Source organism: Hordeum vulgare, chromosome 2H (genome assembly GCF_904849725.1).
Source record: "Hordeum vulgare subsp. vulgare chromosome 2H, MorexV3_pseudomolecules_assembly, whole genome shotgun sequence".
NCBI classification, from domain to species: Eukaryota; Viridiplantae; Streptophyta; class Magnoliopsida; order Poales; family Poaceae; genus Hordeum; species Hordeum vulgare.
In genome coordinates, this window is record NC_058519.1 from 232,819,583 (window position 1) to 232,844,669 (window position 25,087).

General features: G+C 45.8%; 1 protein-coding gene across 1 annotated transcript; it reads right to left on the reverse strand.

Annotated features, from left to right (window-relative positions):
* Positions 1-8,491: 8,491 nt before the first annotated feature.
* On the reverse strand, positions 8,492-9,736 carry LOC123426226. Its single transcript, XM_045110013.1, has 5 exons — positions 9,652-9,736; positions 9,434-9,449; positions 8,984-9,213; positions 8,682-8,780; positions 8,492-8,574 (listed from the first exon to the last, which is right to left on the reverse strand). The coding sequence occupies exons 1-5, from the start codon at positions 9,734-9,736 to the stop codon at positions 8,492-8,494; spliced, it is 513 nt and encodes a 170-aa protein (XP_044965948.1).
* Between the last annotated feature and the right edge of the window lie 15,351 nt (positions 9,737-25,087).

The window sequence follows — 25,087 nt, forward strand, 5'->3', positions numbered from 1 at the left end:
GACTATCGTAATATCTTCAAGCTTGGGAAGAGGGTTGGCATTGAGTGAATAGAGGTGACGTTGTGCAACTCGTGTGAAACATTGAGTATCTTGCCTGATGGGTGCATAAGCTGAACTGACCTGGTAGAACAATCAATCTTGGCATGGTCAGATGCCATCCAATCCATAACCAAGATGATGTTAATATCCGAAGACTTAAGAGATATCAACGAAGCAAGGAATACCAGTCTATCAACAAGGATTTCATTTCCATAGCTTATTCTTGTGGTTTGCCATCTAGACCCTGGAGTCTGAATTTCGAGAGCAGTTGACATATCACAAAATGAAATGTCATGCAACCGGGCATAGCTTTCTGAGATGAAAGAATATGATGCCCCTATATCGAGCAGAACTAATGTTGGATGACAATTGACAAGGAGCATTCCTAGGATGGCATCTAGGTCATCATGAGCTTCTTCGGTTGAGACGTGATTCACACATCCATATTTACTGATAGTTGGCTTGACATGGGTCATCTTGACTGATGGCTGGTCATGACCAATAGGCTTCCGATACTGAGTGCAGTTCCGAGCAACGTGTCCTGGCTCTCCACACTTGTAACAAATCACTTGGGTTAAATGTGGAACCATACTGACAGACAGTCCACCATTAGGCTTGAATGGAGAATACAATGAAGCTGGGCGAGGCACCACACAAGAGGGCGTTCGTACATATCCGGGTGGAAGTGCTGAGTTAGAAACCCAAATTCGACGCTTCTAAGATTCAGAACCGGAAGAAGAACCATTGTCACGGGTGTGCTTATGAGACTTTTCATAAGTTGTTTGAGATGTCTCTGCATTGATGGCCTTGTTCACCAGAAGTTGGAAGGTAGCACAATCGTGTAAGTGAAGCTCACGATACAACTTTGGGTTGAGACCCTTGCTGAACCTAGCCTGCTTCTTGGCATCTGTGGACACTTCTTCCGTGGCGTAACGAGCAAGGTTCCCAAACTCTCGATTGTAAGCATCAAAATTCATTGTACCCTGGATGAGATTACAGAACTCTTCCGTCTTGCGGTCATTAAGACCCTGAGGAATGTGGTGCCCCCGAAATGCCTCAGATAAATCTTTCCAAGAAGTGATCTATACAGCTGGACGCATAGCCTCATAGTTTTCCCACCATAAGCTAGAAAGACCTTCCAGATGGTATGCAGGAAAGGTGACCTTGTCAGGTTCGTCTACACTAGCAAAACATAGCATACGCGTGATACTACAAAGCCAATCATCTACATTAAGTGGATGAATGGAGTGATGGTAGGTAGGTGAATATAGCTTGAGGAAGTCACAGATGGTCACTGTCCCATTACACTGATGTGCGGTGTTCTCCTCAATACGTGCCAATAGGCATTTGGACTCACACTTGTTTGTCTCAATGTCTAGTATAAACTATGCCAACGAGGGTCAATCAGGCAGAACATCAACATCTTTCGTTCCAAGTCTGAGGCCCTTCTTGCGACCAATGGAAGCTTGGGTACTGTGTGACATCCTGATGATCACAAACTAGGATTGATCATGGTGACATTCCAGATAGATAGATAAGAATGCAAAAGAATTAGATCTTCAAAGAAAACCTAAGAAAAATTGGACAAAATAACCGTTCAGAATGCTCAAAAATGAGACATCCTACAAAAGATTTAGGTGGAACGACACCTATCATGATAATCTCAAGATTATGCTCATACTTACAAGCTACACAGAAGACACTCGAAGATTGGAATGCGAATCGGATCAACCAATTCTATAAGTCTACATAATAGAACTCGTGATCCTGGTAAATAGGTAAGAAGCCTAGCTCTTAATCCCCGTAGAAATGAAGAGGTGATTGAGAATCAGAATAACATGGGAGAAGATGTAAAAAGAGCCTTACGTTCCCTTCCACAAACAATTCCCTTATATAACTATAGAGTTGCTAGACTCAACATCGACCAGGTTGGCTTGGTAATCCTACAGTCAGTCAAGCTCTGATACCAACACTGTCGGGACCCTGATCCTAAGTCATAAGAACCCAGCCTGTAATACATCACATCACTTTGCAGCCTCACGCACGGTAAACTCCACGGCTGCCACCTTACCTGAACCGAGACCGTTTGCGTCTTTTCACTCACGTCTATGAATGTGTCACTAGCGTTCGAACGACAAAGAACCCGGGTCGACATGACTAGTTATAAACCAAAGTGGTACATCCATACAGGGACATGCATACAAAATCTAGCAAAGCACGTGTCGGTCAGCAGCGTGTGTAGACGAGTTGTAGCAAGCTACTGGGACTCCATTACACCGCGTGACATTTCCCCAAGGGGACAAACACAACAGTAAAGAAGGATACATTCCGATCAATCAATGGGTCCGGAGCAGTAGCAAGCTACCAAAGCTCCGTGGAAGCACAAAGAGGCATTTCCCCGTAGAGATTACTACTAAGGGCACACAACTAGGTGTTGAATACCAAACATGCCAATGCATTTCAAACATACACATGATATGCACGATATGTGTGGATACAACATGGCATCCCAACATAACTCTACAACTCAAGTATCTATTAAAGACCAATAAGAGTCAACATAGTGTGATATTACAAGCAAGTTCACTAGACCCAACACTCAAGTCATACAAGCAACAAACGGAAGCATAGCATGTGTGGGTACAGACATCAAGAAAGTAAAAAGGCTTAGAAAGCATGTCTATCCACAAGATCCTCCATAGGAACCATACCTCTGTCTCGGATTTCCAAGCTACTCGGTCAACACCGATCTTATCATCGATATCTCTAGCGAGGCTAGACACTCTTCTGCAAAAACATAAATTAAGCAATAGTGAGTACAAAGGTACTCAGCAAGAATTAAATCAGAATTAACTACATATGCATCAGTATCAACAAGGGGTTGTGGGGTTTAATGCAGCAAGCTAACTTTCAGTCACAGGCTATCTTGTACTACGACTACCAACAGTTTAATAATGTGAGGAAGCGCACACGTGTCCACTAGCTAGTCTCCACAATAATACACCGCTATGGATCCACTCCCGTCTCCCTTCGAGAAGGCCATCCATAACACTCACACTTATCTTGCACATTTTACAGTATCCACTTCAAGTAGACCATGTCCACGAACGCGGCTCCTCGAATAGATTAAATTACCCTACAGGGGTGTACTTCTTCACACACGCTCTCACCGCTTATCACCATATGCATGTCATGCATTTTGGCAACCAAGTAGTCCCGGTTTATCGCCTATTTGAGACTAAACCCGCAAGGAAGTCTGGCCAAAGTTTGCTCTGCGGCCCCAAACGATGTATACATGGTTCTCAAGGCCACCTCAATGGATGGTTGTATGCTTGGTACACCGGGCCACCATGCCTAGTCTGTCCCAAGCACATGTGTATGCGATGCCACTCGGTAGACTACTAACATGACCTACAAACACCAAAAACTAGTTGCAACTCCGGGAGAGAGATCTAGGTGATTAATAAGTCGAGAGAGTCAATTAAGGATCCCTATGTGTGGTAGTGGCTAATCTTGGGTAACATACACATGACACAGTTCTTAAGGACGGTCTCAATGAGACGACCCAGCATGTACTCCTACATGGCCCCTCATCGCTACCTTTACCAAAACGGGTTCACACACATAACATTCATCATTAGAACATGATCACATTCATTCCAAACCATCACCCAGATGGATCAGACCTGACACTACTCTAAGCATAGCAAGAAAGGCACGGAAAAGGCATAACATGGCTCAAGCATCTACTAGTTATGCTAGGTTGCTTGGTTCAACTATTAACTATGATAATGACAGGTCATGTAGAGGAATGGGTTCAACTACCGAAGCAGATAAGAGTTGAAGTGTATTGTCCTAATGCAATAAATGAGAGCAAGAGCACGAGAGTGGGATTGTATCGGAATTCTCAAGGGGGTTTGCCTGTGTGATAAAACATAAACACGTTACTTCTCCTCAGATGGATACTCTACTGTACCCTCCGAAACAGTACCTAACATGAAGAAACAACCAACAAAGGGGAACAAATCAAAACACATGATATACAACAATATTATGCATGGATATGACATGGCCATATGATATGTACCTAGAAACAGATTTAAGTGAAGTAGGTTTGAACCCAAGGTTTAAATTCAACACCATATGCGAGGTTACATATTGCAATTTAAACAAAATGTCAATATACCCATATTTAGATTGCTCTATCATGCATGAAAATAGTACAGATGGATTCTTTGGTTTTTTCTGATAATTTTTCATATGTAATTTATTTGATTTGGAGTTACTGTTGAATTTTTATGAATTTTACAAGTTTTAGCAATTTGTGGAATCATTTTAAGCCGATAATATAGTTATTGTGTCAGCCTGATGTCATAGTGACATCAACTGGTCAAAGGCGCCAGCTCGGGTCAAACCTGGGGCTGGGACCCACCTGTCACTAACCCAGGGATAAGTTGGTCTTAAGCCCGCGCTGACCAGGGGTTTGACCCACTATGGGGCCCACTGTCAGTCTCTCTTGAGGTTAATTAGGTAGAGGGTAAGCTATAATGATGGGCCACGTCACCATGCCGGAGTTTCGCCGGAGGCGACCACGTCCGATGGTGGTTTTGCACCAGAGTTGCATCTTGGGCCACCGTTTCATGCGTGGAATGGAGCATTTGGAAGCGGGGAGCAATGTGCTTCCATTCCGCAGGTGGAACATCACGACACTACAAGAAATAAGGTCAATTATGACTCCCTATATTGGTCATTAATTCATCATTGTTGTTTTTTATTGACCTTTCTTGACCAAATTTACAAGGTCAATAGTTGGCCGTCAAGAATGAACAAACTTGACTTTATAAAATTTTGGTCGTAGATCTCTATTAACCAATTTTTTTGTTCGCTCATTACCCATTTGTGTGAGACACGTAGGATGTGACGTGGTTGTGCTGACATGGCATTGCTAGTGACCAAATGGAATCATCATAAATTTCACAACCCAATTCAATAATCTAGTCTACATGGGCCTCCACCAATACTATTTTATTATTAAAAATGTCTAAATTGTTTAGGCTGATGCATTATTTTGCCAAAAGCCTGTATATCTCAACATAGACCCATTAAAAAACAAGTTCAAGATTGCAAATTAGTTGTATATATTTCATTTAAGTAGCACATCACATGAATTACAATAGATCATCCATCGACTCCTCTACACATAAAGGTTCAAGGCCCAACAAATGCACAACAAAAATAGTTCTACAAGTGCAGGTGTACAGCAAAAGGGCCCAACAAGTGCATAATCACACATCAACATACTTCGACACATAACATCAATGATAAACGAAGCTTCGTGTTCCCTCGTCCTGTCCTGTCCTCTACTTCTTTTGGGTTCTTCAGATCATCCTGGTAATTCAAATAATCAAACATAAGAAAGCATAAAAAATAATCAAATATTATAATGTACAAGTAATAAATAAATTAGAACTACTAGTCGTTAACCCGTGCAGTAGCTATTTTTGAAAATTCATACAATACTTGAAGGCACTATTAGAATTTGCAAGCTGGTAGTTTTAATAGAGCCGTCTCCACCAATTTTGTTTTCCTTTTTTAACCTTCATTCTTAAGTGGTTACATTTTTTCCTTCATATATCAGTACACCAACATAAAAATATATACCTAAGTATAGACGATACCTAAATTTGTAGGCCACACAATAAACAAACGGAGTTGACAAACCCTAAAAAAACTGAGTTAACAGGAATAAAATATATAGGCACATAATTTAAGCTATCAAAATTACAAACTAAATACATGCCTCGCTTAGTAGATCAAAAATGATTCCAGCACGGAAGGAACGATGAGAAACATAAAAATATTGTGCAATGAAAAAGCATGATACACACTTTACACCTGGTTATCTTAGATCTGCTTCATAATTAATTATTATACTAACTATTTTCTCCTCTTGCTGCCACTATCAAAATTAAAACCAAAATTCTATGATATCACTAATTAAAAACATCTAACTCAACCAAAAATTGAAGAAGAATGGCCAAGTTATAAACTTCATATAATATTTTTATGAAATATGACACTATATAGTCCACATCCGTTACAATTTACCTCATGTTAGCTATTAGGTGCCATCCTATATAATGTGGACAGATAAGTAAAATTAGGAAGGAAGTGGTCGTACTGAACCATTGTTTGCAACCTTATGGAAGTACATGTGACATTCGATCCAATGCAAGCCAAAGTAGCACGAACAGCAAAGCGCTGACCCTGCAGTACATAATCTATGTGAGATCATCCATCTTGTAGTTTGTGGTTTTGGCCTGGGGTGTGTAGCAGGCTGGAAACACTTACGACAGAAAATAAGACGACACTTTGGGGATAGTTCTTTGAGCCCTAGGTACGCGAACAACAACCACTTGACCTTCTGAATGTAACCTACACATATGCATTCTTATTCCACATACAGTAGTGCCATTGTTGTGTTCGTTGCCTAGTACACACATATAAATTTCCTTTTAAAGTTCAGATCAATGGATACAAATATTTGAAATAAAAATAATATCAGCAGGACTCATAGCTGAAAAATTACTGTGTAGTGGCAAACTTCTTTTGGGTGGACTGAACTGAGGAACTCACATATGGGAAACAGAAGCTTCAAAGATAACTTTAAGATTAGTTAGCAGGTTATTGTTAGTTATGAACTCAAATGTATGCACCATGGCTCACCTACTACAACTACATAATTATTTATTGATTTTATTATAATTAAATGAAATTTGTTCCTAGCCAACATGAGAGAACAACGAAACACTAATGGCCTACTAGGTTTCTATAACCCATAAATTGACTATTCTACATGGAACGGGAACTGGATCACATAATTAAGCATCTGTAGGAAAATAAAGAAAATATTTGTCTAATTTCCTCTACTAGGACATTTCTATAAGCACTAGTGGCTAGGGCGCGCCCAGGGCATGCCTCATTTGTGTGACTGAGCGCAGCAATCTTGCTATTGTTTGCTGAGGCGTTCACTGTGTGGTGGTCTTTTCAATTGTTTTTTTATCCTGTGGGCAGCACCAGATCATGCAACTATTGCTAAACTTATGCAACTTATTGAAATCTAGAAAGCAGAGCAAACCAATAGAAGTGACAGTATCATCTTTGAAAAATAAGTTACAACAGTAAAAATGCATTGGTGGCTCTGCACATTTATAAATTACATCACGTAAGTAAAGACAGGACCACAGGAGCATCATATGCACGGATAAGCTTATATGAACAAAGAAGTAGCAGTCTCGTAGCCTAAATGAATGATTACAAAGATGAAAGGTATTTAAATGGTTGACACTGGCGAAAAGTAGATACTGTTAGAAGGTTAAGTTGACCTCCATGACCATCACCGGCTCGACGGCCGATGACCACCCGCTCGAAGGCCACCGCGTTGGCAAGCGTGTAAGAGTGTTGAACCCCGATCACGTCAAGTTCGTGGAAGCTCGGACTGACCCTGCAGCTCTCACCACAGAGGAAAGAAATATGTAAATAAGTTAGATCCTTGCTCATGTCTTACAGATAGCAGCTAGAATAAATACTTCAAAGCACTCTTGTTTAGAAAGTGGATTCATTCTCAAATATAGATAGACAAAGTAGACATGAAGGTTTATATGTCACCGGACAATTATGTGACCATGATGACAATATGTATCTTGATAAGATAGATGGTGAGGCTAGGAAAATATAAGATTTCTAGGGTTTGGCATTCATCCAACCATATTCAGAGTTCAAGTCAGGTCAGAGCTCCACTTCAACGCACTGGGCTAGCTAAGTTCAGAAACATGACATCTTGGATAGTTCAAATGGTCAAAAGGTGAAGATTTCAAATTAAGAATCAGGATCAAATTTGCTTTCATTTATCAGATACTCTTGTTGTAATTTCAGCATAAGAGGTGTGACGTACTGTTCGATCCCATTTTTCAGTAACTATCACTACAGTTCTAAAATGAGAGACATTTGAAAACTACTTCTTTTCATAGCAGAAAGTCTGAAGTTATGTGTGACTTACCAAGTCGAGCAAGATGTTGGAGACCTTGTAGATCATCGACATGTTGGGGTCGTGAAGAAAGGCAAGCCCTTGGCCGTGACAATGGCGATCTTCATCCTTATCATCCATGGAAGGGAGCCATTTGGACCTTAATAAGGAAATATGCTGTTTCGGGACAGTTTCCTCCTCTACATTGACCTAGAAATGTAATTTGAAAGTAGAAGAACTTGGTCGGATTATTAATTTTTCAATCTTTATGGCATCGGCCGCCGATGACTGAGACACCATGTTTCTGCGGCGAACGAATTTTCTAATTTCGAAGCAGTGAAGCGTCAAAATATATTTTGAATTTTCGGCAATCTCGCTTGTTATTTGGAACCTACAATTAATCATAGTCCTCAATCCTTGTTGGAGCTATCTCTCGAGGATTTCAACAAACATATGATGGGCATGAGCGTATGGCAAACCTGCTAGTCTTGGACTCTTGTGTTCTGCATCTGATGCATCGTGGATGACAGTAGTAAATCGCTGCTAAAATGCCATGATTTTGAAACACCATCGGCATTGACTACTCTCAATAAACACAAAAGATATTTCATCATACCAACGTGTACAGGGGTGCCCTTCTCAGTTAGAACTCTGTAGTTTGTGATTTTAGGCCATTCCATGGAGTCCACCATGCACTCATCACAAATAATGCTAACTGCATTACAATAATGACAACCATTTGATCAACTTCAAACGACTCTTCGTCCACCTCTTCTATTGCATCTACCACCTTGAAATAGAGATATTAACTGAAGACCTCCAAGTAATAATATCTTGGATAATACAGAGACCCGCGCACGAAAAACGAATGGATTCAGAGACCCACGCGTGGGGGAAAGAACGAAGGGAGTTGCTCACCTCTTGTATCCGAGGATGGTGCCGTGGACGTAGATCCGCACGCGCTGGCCGACGGCACTCCTCCGTCGCGGCCGTGCCTGGCCCAATATTTCATCTCCTTCCTGGTGAGGGCCAACAGGCGGCGACGGTGGTAGACACTCCAAGCGACGGTGAGACGAGTCCATGGAGCGGCGAGGCAAGTCCAACTGGCCACGATGGAGAAGGAGCAATTTTTCAAGTGAAAATATACCCTGATTTCATCACGTCAGTCAATTGAGTCATTGCATGAATTTTACATTGTACAAAAGACAACAAGTTCAGTTATCACAAAGATAATTGTTAGTTTAGTGCCAACAAAAGACAACAAGTCCAGTTATCAGTATCACAAAATATAGCAAGTTCAGTTATCACAAAGACAACAAGTTCAGTTATCACAAAGATAATTGTACAAAAGATAACAAGTTTAGTTACCCTGCTATATATGTGACTGATTTTTGTTAGGACAAGTACTATAAATACACAAAACTGCCAACGAATTGCAAGATATCTAAGATGTTTCATCATAGGTAATATAAATACATGACACAAATTCTCATATAGCCATTCCCATGGCAGATCACACCATGCTTGAATCAAATACACAACCACGAGTATGCAATGGATATGAAGACAAGAAAGATGTTAATTACCTGCTCCAGGTATAGGTGCAGAGCCACCAGCGACGTCCTTGTCGTTGCCATTGCTGCTGTCCCCAACCTCACCATGCGCATCCATGCTTCCTCTGCAGTTGCGGGTTCATCTACGCCTACATCAACGAGCAGATGAGCAGCGTCGTGCCGGTGACCGGTGCGCTTTGTATTTGGGCGGCCTCATGGTGACGCAGATTCGATGCGTACGACGGGGAAGAGTGGGTGGCAGATTGGGTGGGTGAGGTACGCGGAGACGCAGGGAGGAAGGCGCGAGGGGGAGGGGATGCGTGAGAGTGGAGCTTGCTTGTCTTTGACGGAGGAGGAGCTCGAGCCTCCGGCATCGGCGCCGCCGGCAGAAAAGGATATATTTTTATCGGCTTGGTGATTTAGGGGTGAAAATGAGGGCACGGGAGAGGAATATACCCATTCGCGGGCGTCTCGTGCTTTTGGGGGCCTTTGGCGCGTTTTTTCGCGAGCAAAATGACACTCGCGGGAATTGATTTTCGCGGCCGAAAGTGTTGAAATTTCTTGGCCGAAACGCCATATTTTAGTGCTTGATGTAATTAGTGAAATTTCGGAAATTTCATTGAAATTTTACTGAATTTTAAAACTGTGGGGAGGATAGGTGGGTGAGAGATGTTGATTACGTATCACGTGAACGGCTAACATGGCCTGTAGTGGTGTGATCCGAGGGAGATGGATTCTGCGTCCTGATTGGTTAGAGAAAGGTGCTATCTACAATAATTTCTAAGTGCTAAAAATAGAAGGGGTTTGTGAAACATGTACCAAAAATATTTTCCAAAACGACATCACTAAATGTTTCACTCAATAATACCACATTTAATGGATGATAACCAACTTATTCAATTTTGATCTTTAAACCTATTTTTGCCATTTAAACGGTTTTCTGCCGAATCAGAAGGCAATCGGTCAAACAATTTTGCACAAGGGTGCATCTTGGAATAGCAAAAAATGTGGCAAAAGGGAGTTTTCATTTTCTTTGGACCTAAAATTCATTTTCCATTTGTAGCCTTGTCGACACCTATACAAGACATGTAGGCGAAATTGTTGAGTTTTCTGCACGGTCACCTCTATTTAAGCCTATGACCTTCTTAATTTTTTCATGGAGGACCTATAATGCGAGCATAAATAGAGCTACACATGCCAGTGAGACTTTTGGGCAATGGGGATATGACCTTCTTGATAGAGATGGTCAAACTTTTCTTTGGTTTGGACCCTCTTAGAAACCTCATGACCTTTTTGTATATTTTACTCATAGATCTATGACACATAAAACAATTGTCATTGTTTTTTGTCATAAACGAGCTTATTTCTTGTAGTGCGAGGTGGCTCGTAGCGTCGCCGGCAACGACGGCTACGACGGCCAGTGCTCGTGCTCGGACAGCTCGTGGCTAAGGGCATCGGGAAGAGGGGCTAAAGATGGAGTGCTCAAACGGGCAGGGCATGGGCTCTGGCCAGACGGCGCCATAGCCGGCGGCAAGAGCCTTCGGGCTCTGGTGACTAGCGCGGCTAGGGAAGGGGATCGACGACAAAACTAGGGGGAAACGAACCGTGGCTCCCAGTGGAGCTAATGGCGGTGACGGCAGGGTCGGGGGCGTGATGTGGCCGGCGAATCGACGATGGCGGTCCTCTCAGGCGAGAGAGAGAGAGCGAGCTAGGGGAGGGAGAGAGAGCATTGGTAGAGAGGAAAGATAAGAATATAAGAGGGGCACGGGCGAGAGTGTCGCGCCGGCGCTCTTAGAGGCCTCCAGCGGCAAGCACACATGCATGAGCTGTGCGGGAGCGTACCCGCGTGCGGCAGCCACACGACCCATGTTACGCCCAAGATACGATCATATCCTCATTTTTGCGTGAGGGCTTCGACAGGTATAGAAGCGCATCGCGTCATTTTGCAAGAATGGATATCGTTACAAGTACATGTATTGAAAAGATGAGTATATGGAATGTGCTTACACTCGCCGCAAGCTACATCAAGTTCACATGAGTACAACAACATAATCAATCATCATGAAGAAGAGCAGGGTCCGACTACGGACGAAAACAAACGATAAAAGAACGACATTCATCCTTGCTTTCCCAGGCTGTCGGCCTGGAACCCATCCTAGATCGATGAAGAAGAATAAGAAGAAACTCCAATAGAACAATCATCGCGCTCACGTCCGAGTATCGCTTTACCTGTACCTGCAACTGGCGTTGTAGTAATCTGTGAGCCATAGGGACTAAGCAATCTCATTTCCAAAGGTATCAAGACTAGCAAAGCTTATTGGGTGAGGTATGGTTAAGTGGTGAGGCTGTAGCAAGCGACTAAGCAGTTATTTGAGGTGGCTAACTTACGAGTACAAGAAAAAGGAGGGTGATCTACGCATATCAGACGTGAACTAATAATGATCAAATGAATGATCTTGACCACTACTTCCGTCGGACATGACCCCACCGTGTCCTTGATCGGAGAAGGAGCTCACGAAAGAAACAGTGACGGTTACGCACTTAATTGGCACATTTTAATTAAGCTTACTTCAAGTTATCTAGAACCGGATGTTAAACAAAGTTTCCAAGTTGCCACATATCTGCGGGCATGACTTTCCAAAAGATTTAACCCTGAATTGGTGCTCCAACTAGTCCATCACAAATTACCACAAGCCGCATGGAAACCCACGGCCACAGAACTCGTGATCTCCTCGGATTCCTTAGTGGAAAACCTCAACTCTGAGATAACCCAAAGCATTACCGGAATCCCGATGCACAATATATTTCGTAAAAGGTAAAAGAAGTCCAACAAGGCCGCCCGACGTGCCGACGATCCCGATAGGACCCACGTATCTTGTTCTCATGGCACAATCGGATGAGCGCAAAGTAAAGTGGACTAATAAAGATTTCCCGAGTTGCCCCGGGTTGGCCCTACACAAGACTCTAGTTTGGACCAACACTCATAAGGAGCACTGGCCTAGGGGTTGATTAATTTTCCACGGGGTACGGAAAGCCCCGATGCAAATTTTACTAGGTTATTAGGAAAATGTAGTACCAAAGTTGGGCCTTGCCAGACCAGTTTTAATCTAAGACGAATTATCAAGGGGGTCCCGATAACAACCCTGATCGTGTTAGGAGCTCTCAATTATGGAATATATCATGGGTAGCCGAAACTAAGGCGACAAAGATGGAACAAAACACCAGGCTAGAAAGCCGGGCCTTCCACCTTTTACCAAGTATATAGGTCCATTAAATTAATTTGCAATTAATATGGTGATATAACAAGGAACCCATGTTAATACATGGAAGCAACTACACTTGTGACTAGCAACACTATCCAATGGTTAAGCAAGAAGTAACATAGCTAATCAATAGTTTGCTAGGTTGTAGAAAGGTTGAAGGTTATCATGGCAATGTTAAGAGGATGACATTTAACCGGTGGTAGGCAGCGAGACATAATGAAAAAAACGAGACAACGAGCATGGCATTGATAGTCATGGTATCTACAGAAATGGTCATCTTGCGTGACATCCCACTTGGAAGAAGAACGAATCTGTGAAGCAGACGAACCGACGTAGTCAAACGGATCCTCACATTTTGACACGCTTGCGGAACTCTATCAAGATGAAGCAAACCAGAAACAAGAATCAACACACAGTGTTGGGGATATTATCTGTTGGATAACCTGCCCTAGTTGGGCCGGGTCACCGTAGCTGGCGATTCATCTCAACATGGTTTGGGCCTTGGGCTGGTAAGGCCGGAAGTCATATGGCAGTTCTAAACCTTGGGAAGGAGTCCATAATAGAGAAGGTCTTCAAGCCTTGGAAAGATGACGAATTAGAGATCGCAAGAGTCATGGTTTGTCTAAAGGAAAGGACCCTTGTAAACCCTCAGGAGTCGACCTGTATATAAAGGCGACTCCCAGGGAGGAAGAGGAGAGGTCAGAAAACATTGAGCGGTAGGTCAGGCGAGTCATGCCCTCCTTGTAATCGAAAAACCATCAATACAACTCAAAGCAGGACGTAGGCTCTTACCTCCTCACGAGGGGCCGAACCTGGGTAAATCTTTGTCTCGCTCCCGTTCAACCCCTTTGAGTCGCCACCAAGGTGCGATGGCTCCAACACTAAGTCCTTTGACGAGGACATCTGCCGTGACAAAACCATGACAGTTGGCTCCCACCGTGGGGCCTGCGCATGGTGGAGTTGAGTTCTCAAAGGGAGCCCTACCAGGGTTTGGGAGCTACAAGACGGGGCTCATGACCCGGAGCCGCTGTGGGAAGTACTACATCAACAACTTGCTATTGGGGCCCGAGGCGGACTCGATCGAATCTGGTTAGTGGGTCCCCTTCGGCAAGATCAACGTCTTCGTCGGCATGATTGGATCGTCCGGGCCTGAGCCGGACACCTCCTCCGACATCATCGCGCCGGCCAGGTACGTCTGCCCGGTTGTGATGCCAAACCTAACCCATCCGGTCTTTGTTGGGTTCACGCAGGGATCTAAGGAGCCAGAACACTCAGCGACCCAGGAAACCACACCGGTCAGCACTGATGACAAATCGTCCATGGGCGATTCATATTCAATCCAGTCCCTACACGGGGGCTGCCTTGGGGGCTTGTCACTGGCCATGGACCCCGAAGTTCTTGACCGGACTCACCGTCAGATCGTCGTTTACATTGCAGGGGCGACTCAACCCTCGCCAAACCCAGCAGGCAGAGATGGAAATGGCGAGACGTCTAGAAGCCCGGCCGCGATTCTCGTGGAGTTAGGAGCGGAAATAATAAGGCTCATGGCGACCCCCATCACACCAGAAAACCAGGAGGCGGTAAACACGGAATTGACAAAGCTAAGAGAAGGGGTGGCAAAGGCTCAGCGGGATGCCGAGGTGGAGTCCGCCAGGATCGAGACCCCACAGGCTCAAATTACGACTGAGATAGCTCGCTTGAATACCGATAACTGGCGGCTTGAAAGACACCAGCGCGCATCTGACGCCGTCCATCAGCGGAGGCACCAGGGTCGCTTGCCCCTGATCTCAACCCGACCCGCCTGTTTGACACTCCGCGAACTCCTGGGGCAGGAGCCGCCCCGGGGGGAGGGCCAGGCCAGCCACCGAACCCGCCGTTTCAACCAGCTGTGGATCGCGTTCCCCGATTCCAGACACCTCAAGGTCACTTTTCCAACCCGGTGGACAACGTCCTTGCCGCAACTCGCCATTTGGAATCCCTTCCGATTCACGGCAACACCCAGCCGAGATAGAGGCGATGAACGCCATTGAGATGTTGAAGACGGCGGTGGTTCAAAACGCCCAGTTCTCACACAGCCTGGATCGGCTGCATTCTACTCCCCAGGCAAGACGCACTAGGAGTTGGCCAGAGGACCAGCCCGCTATAACTAGCGGACCGCGACCCTTTCCCTAGGTCAAGTCGCCTGATCACCGAGAGCCGCCAGGGCGGGATCACCCGGACGCCCAAGTCGCCCCAGCACCTCTTGTTGGGAGCGGCTGACAAGTTGGGGTGCCGTGCTTCGCCCCCGCCCTTCGCAACGAGCGAATGCCCAAGGATTTTAAAGGGCCTAGAAAGGTACCTAACTACACTCCGGACCTTGAGCCGGCGTCGTGGGTCGAGAGTTATGAAATCGTCATGGACATGCTCGATGTAAGCGAAGCAGTTTGCGCCAGATAATTCACAATGATGCTCGAAGGGATGGCGCGTAATTGGTTAAAGAACTTGCCCCCCAACTCCATCCAGACATGGGCTGAATTGAAAGAGCGTTTCATCAAAAACTTCCGAGGAACCTGCAAACGTCCGATGACAATAGTCGATCTACAGCACTGCGTTCAACGCCCGGATGAGTCGGCCCACCACTGGTCACAGCGGGTCGCGGAGATCATTCACTCATCAGACGGCATTACGGCGGCTCAGGCTGTGCTGATCCTCGAGCAGAATTGCCACTATGAGCCCTTGGTGCAGAAGTTGGGACGACTCGAGCGAAAGGTCCAATACATGGGGGAGCTGATGGACACCCTCACTAGATACGCTGAGGCGGACGATACCAAAGATCCCAGCGAGGATGGTGGTAAAGCTAACTCGCCAAGGAAGGGCGAGTCATCCAAAAATCATACCCGGGTCCAGGGACGCGCCCGCCATAACCAGGGAGTGAATAGCAAGAGAAGGCAGCAGGAAGAATCTTCGGACTTAGTCGCCAACACCAACACCAATAATGGCAACCAGCGCCAGAAGAAAACTAGGGGCTACAGTGGTAAAAAATCTCGCAACTATAATGAGTTACTCAAGGGCCCCTGCCCGCGCCACGCCATGGAAGACGGACGGGCGACTCATTCCTGGGAGGACTGCTACGTAATGCGAGAGTTTCGGACGGAGGCGATCAAAAAAGGGCAAAGCGGTGACCTGGACCAACGGCAGGAACAGTTCAGCGCACCTAATCAACGCTAGAACCCCTTCGGTGGTTTCCCCGAACCCGGGGCTCAGGGTGGTTCGCAGCCAAGCAGTGGCCAGTATCCAGTGCATCACCAGCGACGGTATAACCCGCCTGGATTTTTTCAGCAGCCACCCCCACAGGGGGCTTCGCATGGACAGGACGATAATGGCGGTTTCCGTAACAATCCCAAGCAGTTAAGCAATGGGCAGTACCACATTTTCACCACCAATGCCTGCAGGCGTGATAAAAAGGTGAGTCACCGAGCGTACAGTGTGTCTGAGCCGGCACTCCCTAGATACCTGCACTGGTCCGAGCAGACTATATCATGGAGTAGGGAGGATCACCCGCCAAGAGTTGATAATCCCGACGACTTAGCGTTGGTCGTGGCTCCCCAAGTTGGGGGATACACTTTATCGAAGGTACTGATGGATGGTGGTAGCAGCATCAACATTTTCTATTTTGACACTTTCCAAAGGATGAACCTGTTGGAGAAAGATTTGATGCCCTCAACTACGGTATAACACGGGATCGTCCCAGGAAAATCAGCGTATCCCATAGGCCGAGTCAGGCTAACAGTTGCGTTTGGCACGGCGTCTAACTACAGGAGCGAGTCGCTTATGTTTTAGGTGGTCAGGTTAAAAATCCCCTATCATGCGCTATTTGGGCGGCCGACTTACGCTCGGTTCATGGCTCGCCCATGCTATGTTTACCTTAAACTCAAGATACCTGGTCCCAAAGGACCCATCACGGTTGATGGTGATAGGAGGATTGCAAGGGAGTGTGAAGAAGGGGATGCGTCTTACGCAGAAGTCGCCTGTGCTGCGGAGGAGCTCAAATATCACCAGGCCACTGTTGATCCGGCTGATATGTCACCCTTAAAAAAGCTGACGACAGACGCTGAGCCGCCCCTCAAGTTCAAGCCAACTGATGACACTAAAACGGTGGATTTTGTCCCTAGCGACTGAACCAAGCAGTTCACTATTGGGACGGGTCTGGATCCCAAATAGGAAAGCGCGCTCACCGAATTCATCCGTGAGAATCGGGACATCTTCGCATGGAAACCTTCTGACACGCCTTGTGTGCCGAGAGAATTCGCTGAGCACCATCTTAATGTTGACCCAAAGGCAAAACGTATTGAGCAATATCTTCTTAGGTTCAATGAGGAACGACGCAAGGCAATCGGGGAGGAGGTCGCCCGTCTCTTGGCCACCGGATTCATCGTAGAGGTCTTCCACCCCAAATGGTTGGCTAACCCGGTCTTGGTGCTCAATAAGAATGGTACCATCCGTATGTGCATTGATTACACGGACCTTAACAGAGCTTGTCCAAAGGATCCTTTCGCTCTTCCCCGCATCGACCAAATTATTGATTGGATGTCGGGATGCGAGCGTTTGTGCTTCCTGGATGCTTATTCTGGATATCACCAAATCAAGATGGTCGTGGAAGATCAAGAGAAAACAACTTTTATAACCCCCTTTGGGGCTTTTTGCTATGTGTCCATGCCATTCAGACTCAAGAGTGCAGGGGCGACTTATCAGCGCTACATCCAAAATTGCCTCCCTGGCCAGATCGGACGCAACGTCCATGCCTATGTCGATGATATTGTGGTTAAAACCCACAGGAAGGAAACGCTATTGGAAGTTCTCAAGGAAACTTTTGATAATCTGCGGGTATATCAGATGAAGCTTAATCCCACCAAGTGTGTCTTTGGTGTTCCTGCAGGGAAGTTGTTGGGATTCCTGGTGTCTGAGCGCGGCATCGAGGCTAACCCGGACAAGATCGAAGCGGTTATCTCCCTTGGCAAACCAGCGAATATTAATCAAGTCGAACAGATGGCGGGTCATATTGCGGCCTTAAGTCGCTTCATAAGTCGTCTGGGAGAGAAAGCTATTCGTCTTTATCGATTACTAAAAAAATATGACCATTTTGTTTGGACAGATGAAGCCGATGAAGCTTTCGAAACCTTCAAACGGCAGCTGATCAACCCGCCGGTATTGGCCGCCCCGACTGAGAAAGAGCCCATGCTTTTATATATTGCGGCAAACTCCAAAGCGGTGAGTGTGGCGGTGGTCGTCGAAAGGAAGGAGGAAGGGAAGGAATACCCTGTGCAATGCCCAGTGTATTTTATCAGCAAGGTTCTAACTCTTTCCAAGCAGGGATACCCACACTGGCAGAAGTTAGTGTATGGAGTCTTTATGGCAAGCCGGAAGTTTAAACATTATTTTCAAGAGCATCCCATCACGGTGGTTAGCTCCGCTCCCCTCGGGGACATCATCCAGAATCGGGAGGCAACGGGGCGGATTGCCAAGTGGGCGATTGAACTTGGGCCGCACCACGTGCGATACACCCCTCGCAGGGCTCTCAAGTCTCAGGCCTTGGTTGATTTCGTCAATGATTGGACCGAGTTACAGATCCCGGAAGACAGGCCTTGACCTTACATACTGGACTCTTTATTTTGACGGATCTAGACAGTTGGAAGGCTCGGGGGCTGGCATGGTGCTGGTATCGCCTCAAGGAGAAAAATTCTGTTACGTCCTCCGACTCATGTTTCCCTGTACGAACAACGCTGCGGAATACGAAGCTTTACTTCACGGCTTGCGACTTGCCAAGGAGATGAACCTTACGGGGGTCAGATGTTTTGGCGACTCTGATCTGGTGGCTTAGCAAGTTTCAGGCACTTGGGATTCTCAGGACCCTTTGATGGCGGCTTAGAGGAGAGCTGTGTCTGATGTGGCGGGTCATTTCCATGGCAAACAGGTCGATCACATTGACCAGCGCCTTAACGAGGCAGTTGATGCCCTTTCACGTCTCGGTTCCCAGCAAAAACCGGTTCCCCCTAATGTTTTTGTGGATACTTTGCATAATCCTTTCGTAAGGTTACCTTGAAAGGAGGAATTGGCAATACCAGATCCTGAGTCCCAGTTCGTGGCGGCTCTCCATGTTGCGCCGGATTGGGTTCTTCTATATCTGGCCTATCTCGCCCGAGGCGAGTTACCTACGGATGAAGTGTTGGCTCGCCAAATCGTTCGGCGAAGTAAATCCATGGTGATCATCAATGGCGAACTATATGAACGAAGCACTTCCGGGGTTTTTCAAAGATGTGTTTCCTCCAAAGAAGGGTGCATAATTCTAAATGACATTCATTCCGGAGATTGTGGGCATCACGCCGGGTCACGCTCCTTAGTTTCAAATGCGTTCCGTCATGGTTTCTTTTGGTTGAGGGCCCATGCAGATGCAGATGAGATAGATCGTCGATGTGATGGATGCCAACGTTATGGGCGACAGGCCCATGTGCCGGCTCAAGAACTAAGGATGATACCCATCACTTGGCTTTTCGCGGTCTGGGGGTTAGACATAGTTGGCCCCTTTAAGATGTCATCCAACAAGAAAACTCATTTGCTGGTGGCGGTTGACAAGTTCACGAAGTGGGTTGAAGCAGAGCCTGTTGGAGCTTGCGATGCGGAACCAACGGCCAAATTCTTGAAAAAATTGATCTTCCGGTTCGGATATCCGCACGGTATCATTACTGATAATGGCACTAATCTGTGTCAAGGAGCGATGCAGGAGTTTTGCCGTCGTGAGCACATCCGGCTTGATGTTTCTGCGGTTGCTCACCCACAATCTAATGGACAGGCGGAGCGGGCGAACCAGGAAGTTTTGTGGGGAATCAAACCCCGACTCATGGTTCCCTTGGAACGAACCCCGGGTGTTGGGTCGAGGAGTGGCCTTCGGTATTATGGAGCATCCGGACCACCCCGAACCGGTCTACAGGTTTTACTCCTTTCTTTTTGGTCTATGGAGCAGAAGCCGTTATTCCCAGTGATATAAGGCATGACTTGCCTAGAGTCGCCGCTTATGTGGAACAGAACATCGAACTGGCGCGTCAAGACTCTTTGGATGCCTTAGAGGAAGCGCGTGATTTGGCTGCAGCTCGATCGGCCATTTATCATGAGGACTTACGGCGTTATCACAGCCGCCGGGTCAAGAGCCGAACTTTTCAGGAAGGCGACTTAGTGCTTCGGCTGATACAAGATTGTACTGGCATGCATAAGTTATCACCACCATGGGAAGGACCGTTCGTCATCAGCAAAAACCTTCGCAACGGGTCTTACTATGTGGTGAATCTACGGCCTGATCGGCCCACCACGGAGGGTGAGTCAACTCGCCCCTGGAACATAGCCCACTTGCGGCCTTATTACACTTGAGTTGTTAGCTCTACGTTTAGTAAGTTTTTCATTTCTTATAAAGCAATAAAATTAAACGCCTCCCGACTTGGGGGATTTCCTGCTAATTCATCTTATTGAAAGGTATGGATCTTTATTCTTTCATCAACAAGTCGCCCAAACATGGACGCTATCCATATCAAAGAGCTTGAGTCGCCACGATGCGCTTATTACAAAACTGGGTATAGATAAGCCAAAGAGGATCGAAGTCGCCAGAAGCACGCGATTCAAACATAGGCGCCTTATGTGAATCTGTGGATTAGACCGGCTTACTAGAGGACAGTGTGTTCTCAAGTCGTTTTGTGGTAATAGCGTATACGCTTCTACAATCCTATGACGGTCTTTCCCTTAATCATAGGTCACTTGGGGGCTTCCTCTCACTGAGATCAGCCTTAATACCCATTTGGCCTGCGAAAAATTACCGCATTACAAATGGTTATACTAGACTGTGTGTTGGCCGAATCGCCATATGGACCCATGAACTCTTGGCGAGTTATTCCGCTCATGGACCCTGAACTCGCCTTGGTTAAAACATGTCTGGTGTCGGCAAGCGCCTCAAATGGAAAATAGAGAAACCATTGGTTCATTGAACCCGCTTCACTGAAGCTTGACTTGTGCCTGATCAGCCGGTCTAAATACTTGAGCTTTTGATACAACAGACTCCCTTGGGTGGCGCCTGAGTTTATTTAACTCGCCCTATCCTGTCGCGACCTGATGAGCTGACGAAATTGCTATTTTTACCATCTTGGCACTGCCACAAGGTTTTTTAGACTTTTTTCTGACTCGCCTCAAAATATCTTGGGCCAATTGCTATTTATTATCACCCATTAAACACTGAGATGGTTTGATATATGTTTTCAAGTTAAAACAGGTTGATGATCAAAATCATTCTAGCCATGGCGGGTCAAGCATCATGAAAACGCCTCACAAGGTGGATCAAGCATTTCAAAATGACTTAAGGGCGACATAAGGATTTTTCGAGATATCACAGAAGAAGTTTGATTCTTAAAAAGACTTATTACATGGCTCTCATGGCCAAATCTATGAAGTTGTATTCTGCTGATGTCCTTGGATTAGCCTGCTGCGAGCTTTGGCCGACTTCAATTTACAAGTCGCCCAGTACCCAGTTACACTTGGATAACGCGGCGAATTCATCTTCATCGTTCAGCACTGACGAGAGATCCGCCTCCAAGTCAAAAGTATTCTTGGGTCGACGCGGAGTTAAGCTGGTCATCACGAAGGCTGGCGGGTTAACTTTCTTGTTCTTGTTGTCATAGGCGGCTTGGTATTTTGATAAATCCAAGCTTGCAGCAAGCTGAGTCGCCGCCAAACGGGAGTCTTTAACAACACACTGGTAGTCCTCTTCAGCAAACTCTGACCCGTCATCCTTGAGCTAAGGAAACCCGCTGCTACTTCTTCTGGGTTTATTTCTGGAGCATATGCTAAACACCGACTCAGGGTAGTCAGTGCTCCTTTCCGGGCGGCTGACCGAGTTAGCTCGCCAATTTGAGCAGGAAGAGTAGATAAGCAGCCAAGCATCTTCTTTATTGACGTTATGGGTTCCTTGGCGCCCATCACTTCTTTCACGGTCAGCACACTTCCGGTATATAGTTGCTCCGTCAATGTGTAAATCGCCTTCAGCATTAGGACACAATCATCTTGGAGATTGGCGACTCTCGGACCTATGCAAGAGATAATGATAGTTACCAATCTATACAAAGCTATTTATTTACAAAGTGCGAGGTCAAAGGTTGGTTTTTTACCAAAGACAGCTTGCGCCATGTTGGAGATATGTCGCTTTAAGCCGAACAGCTCTTGTTGCACAGTGTCCAATTTGGCTTCAGCTGTTTCTGCTCGCTTTATCAAAGCATCTTGGTCAGCTTGATCCATTTTCAAGTCGGCTTTTAGCTTCTCCATCTCAGAGAGGATCAGTTGACATTTCTCTTCTGATTTTGCCCAGGCGTCCTGCTGATCGGTTAAACTTTTCTTCAAGTCGCCAAATGCTGATTCAGTTTGGATAAGTGATTCCTCTCGAAATATATAATCAAATGGCAAGTTTCAGAACTATTGCAAGCAACATCCCTGACACTTCGGGCTAATGTATAATTATTTACACAAAATTATAAAGTGTCAAGACCCGGCTCATCTTTTTACAGATGACCCGGCCCTTGGGGGTTACAGGTCAAAAGTTTTTTCTTCAATTATAAAGACCAGGCTCATCTTTTTACAGATGACCCGGTCCTTGGGGGTTACAGGTCGAATGTTTTTTCTTCAATTCTCAAGACCCGGCTCATCTTTTTACAGATGACCCGGCCCTTGCGGGTTACATGCCGAACGTTTTTTGTTCAATTATCAAGACCTGGCTCATCTTTTTACATATGACCCGACCCTTGGGGGTTAATGAGGATAATACTGTGTACAACAAGACGTACCTCATGTCTGTTTTTCAGCAATCGAAGCAGACTCTTCTCCATCTCATAACTCGCCTCCAGGCGACTTGCAAAGCCAGAGCAAAGTTCTTTGAATTCGAGATTCTCATACCGGGAGAGCTTAGCCTTGGAAAGTTCATGCTCAAAAACAGGTTGAGCTGACGATGATACATGCTTCGATAAAACCGTTGTGGCCGGTTTAGAGAAGCGAGTACTAGTGATAACTACAGCGTCTGGGTCTTCTGCTGTTTTCAATGGACATGGCGGGTTAGGCGCTTCCATGGTTTCCTTGGGCGAGCTGGGGAGATCCACTTGATCTTCAGGTTTGTCTTGGTCTGGTTTATCCTGGATCGGCGCTGATTCTTCGATAGGCTTCGAAGTTGTAATGGGAGTTGACCCGCCAGTTTTCCTTTTCTTCGCATGTGCCCTGAAAGGAGAGGGGGGTGTGTTTAAAGGAATGGATATTATCACTGTCAGACCAAAGGTAAATGTTATCAAAGGCTTACCCAGGGACACGGATCATCGGTGGAAGTGCCGACATCACTGAGTCGTCGGATGTGGGAGGAGAACTCTTCAAAAATAAATACTTCAAAGATATGAGCAGGTTACAAACGCGATCCCAAAGGACATAAAGAAGTGTTATTGAAAGATACCTCATTTTGCCTTTTCTTGGTTCTTGCTGGTAACCCGGACACCAAGTCTCCAGAATGACTCCGAGTTTTCCGATTTGAAGTATGGTGCGTCTTCTTTAAAAGGAAATTTGGATCCAAACAAGCATTTGGGTGTGAGAAGGGAACTTCCCCGCAAATTCGCCTGGCCGGCTTAGGTGGAGGAGAAGGTTAGTCGGAGGAAACAAAAATTACCTCTACAGAATCCTCCTGGCTTTCATAGTCTTCATTCTACACAAGAGATACAGAGGTGTAAACACAAAATTATCAGTAATGGATGGCGAGTTAAAAGAGGATGGATTTTTTACCTCCGAAAGTATGTCGCCGACTTGGGATTCATCGGCTTCAGATGGCTCAGTAACGGCAGCTTTGCCCCTGCCCTTGGATTTCTTCTTTGGAGGCGACCTAGCTTGCTTCATGGCTGACTTTTTTGGCCTCTTGGACCAAAATTTATCACCTTTCTGAAATGGCATATTTTTTAAGAGGTCATAGTCCAAGTAAGACATAAGGAATAAAAAACAAAGGGCGGGTTAAGTTATTTACCTTTGGTGCTGGGTTAATCTTGCAGAAAGGTTTAAGACCTATTTGGCCGCATTTTGCCGCGGGTTCGCCGGTCAACTTCTTGATGATGGTTACAATATCATTTTCCGTCAGAGCCGTGTGGAAGTAGCACTGAGGATGATCCAGGGTGCCGTCGAACTCGCACATTAACCCGTCCAGGCGACTTAAAGGGAGGATACGCCATTCGACCCAGCAGCGGATCAAGTCAACCCGAGTAAGGCCGCTGTTTGTCAAAGATCTTAACTCGAACAATACTGGGATAAAGTCTGACTCCTCTTCTTTGGTGAGCTTGTTTGGAAGTTTAAAATTTGTTGGAAGGCGATCTTCCCTATAACCCAGAAGCTTGTTCTCACCCTCAGGCGAAGTCTCCCGGCAGTAAAACCATGGCTTGGCATGGCGAGTGATGGGAATAAGCTATCCCTACGGCGCTGAACATTGACACCACCAAGCTCCAGGCTGGGGCCATTGTGAAATTCTGTTTGGCGATTCAAGTGGAAGAAGTACCAGAATAAGGGAACTGAGGGTTCCATCTACAAGTAAGCCTCACAAAAACACTTGGAACTGGCATAGATTGCTTATCGAGTTGGGCCATAAATCCTAGAGGCGGACATTCATAAAAGTCATGGCGTCTCTAAGGAATTTCGATCCGGGCGGCTTAAAGCCCCGTTCAAGGTGTTCAACAAAAACAACTATCTCCCCTTCCTTGGGATTGGGGACTTCTTCTCCTAACCCGGTCCGCCAACCGATAACCTCTTGATGGTCCAGATTCCCCGTTTTTACATAGTCATGAAGTATAGCATCATTGACCTTGGTCGGGAGCCAATCAATTTTGAAAATAGTGCCCATGCTACAAAGGGATAAAATTACGGGTAAATCAACACGCCAAGCATCTACTTAAAATGGTGAAACAAGTTTATTTGACTCGCCAAAGCAATTTGCCTGATGGCTGAGGGAGGTTTTTGACCCGCCGACGAAGGTCCGGGTCAGGCCGCGAAAGGCGACTTATGAAACTCTTACTACTTAAAGGAGAGGTGTTTTAGAGCATCAGTAGTACTTGTCAAGATGGTAAAGTATAAGATTATAAACAGATTTCACTCGACAAGCGATAGATTATGGATCTACCGGACAGACA

Coding starts and splice junctions, on each gene's coding strand:
- LOC123426226 (XM_045110013.1), bottom strand. CDS start 9,736: ATGGATGCGCATGGTGAGGTTGGGGACAGCAGCAATGGCAACGACAAG. Junction 8,781..8,983: donor ACCATCCTCGGATACAAGAG/GTGAGCAACTCC, acceptor ATTGTAATGCAG/TTAGCATTATTTGTGATGAG. Junction 8,575..8,681: donor GGGCACCCCTGTACACGTTG/GTATGATGAAAT, acceptor ACGATGCATCAG/ATGCAGAACACAAGAGTCCA.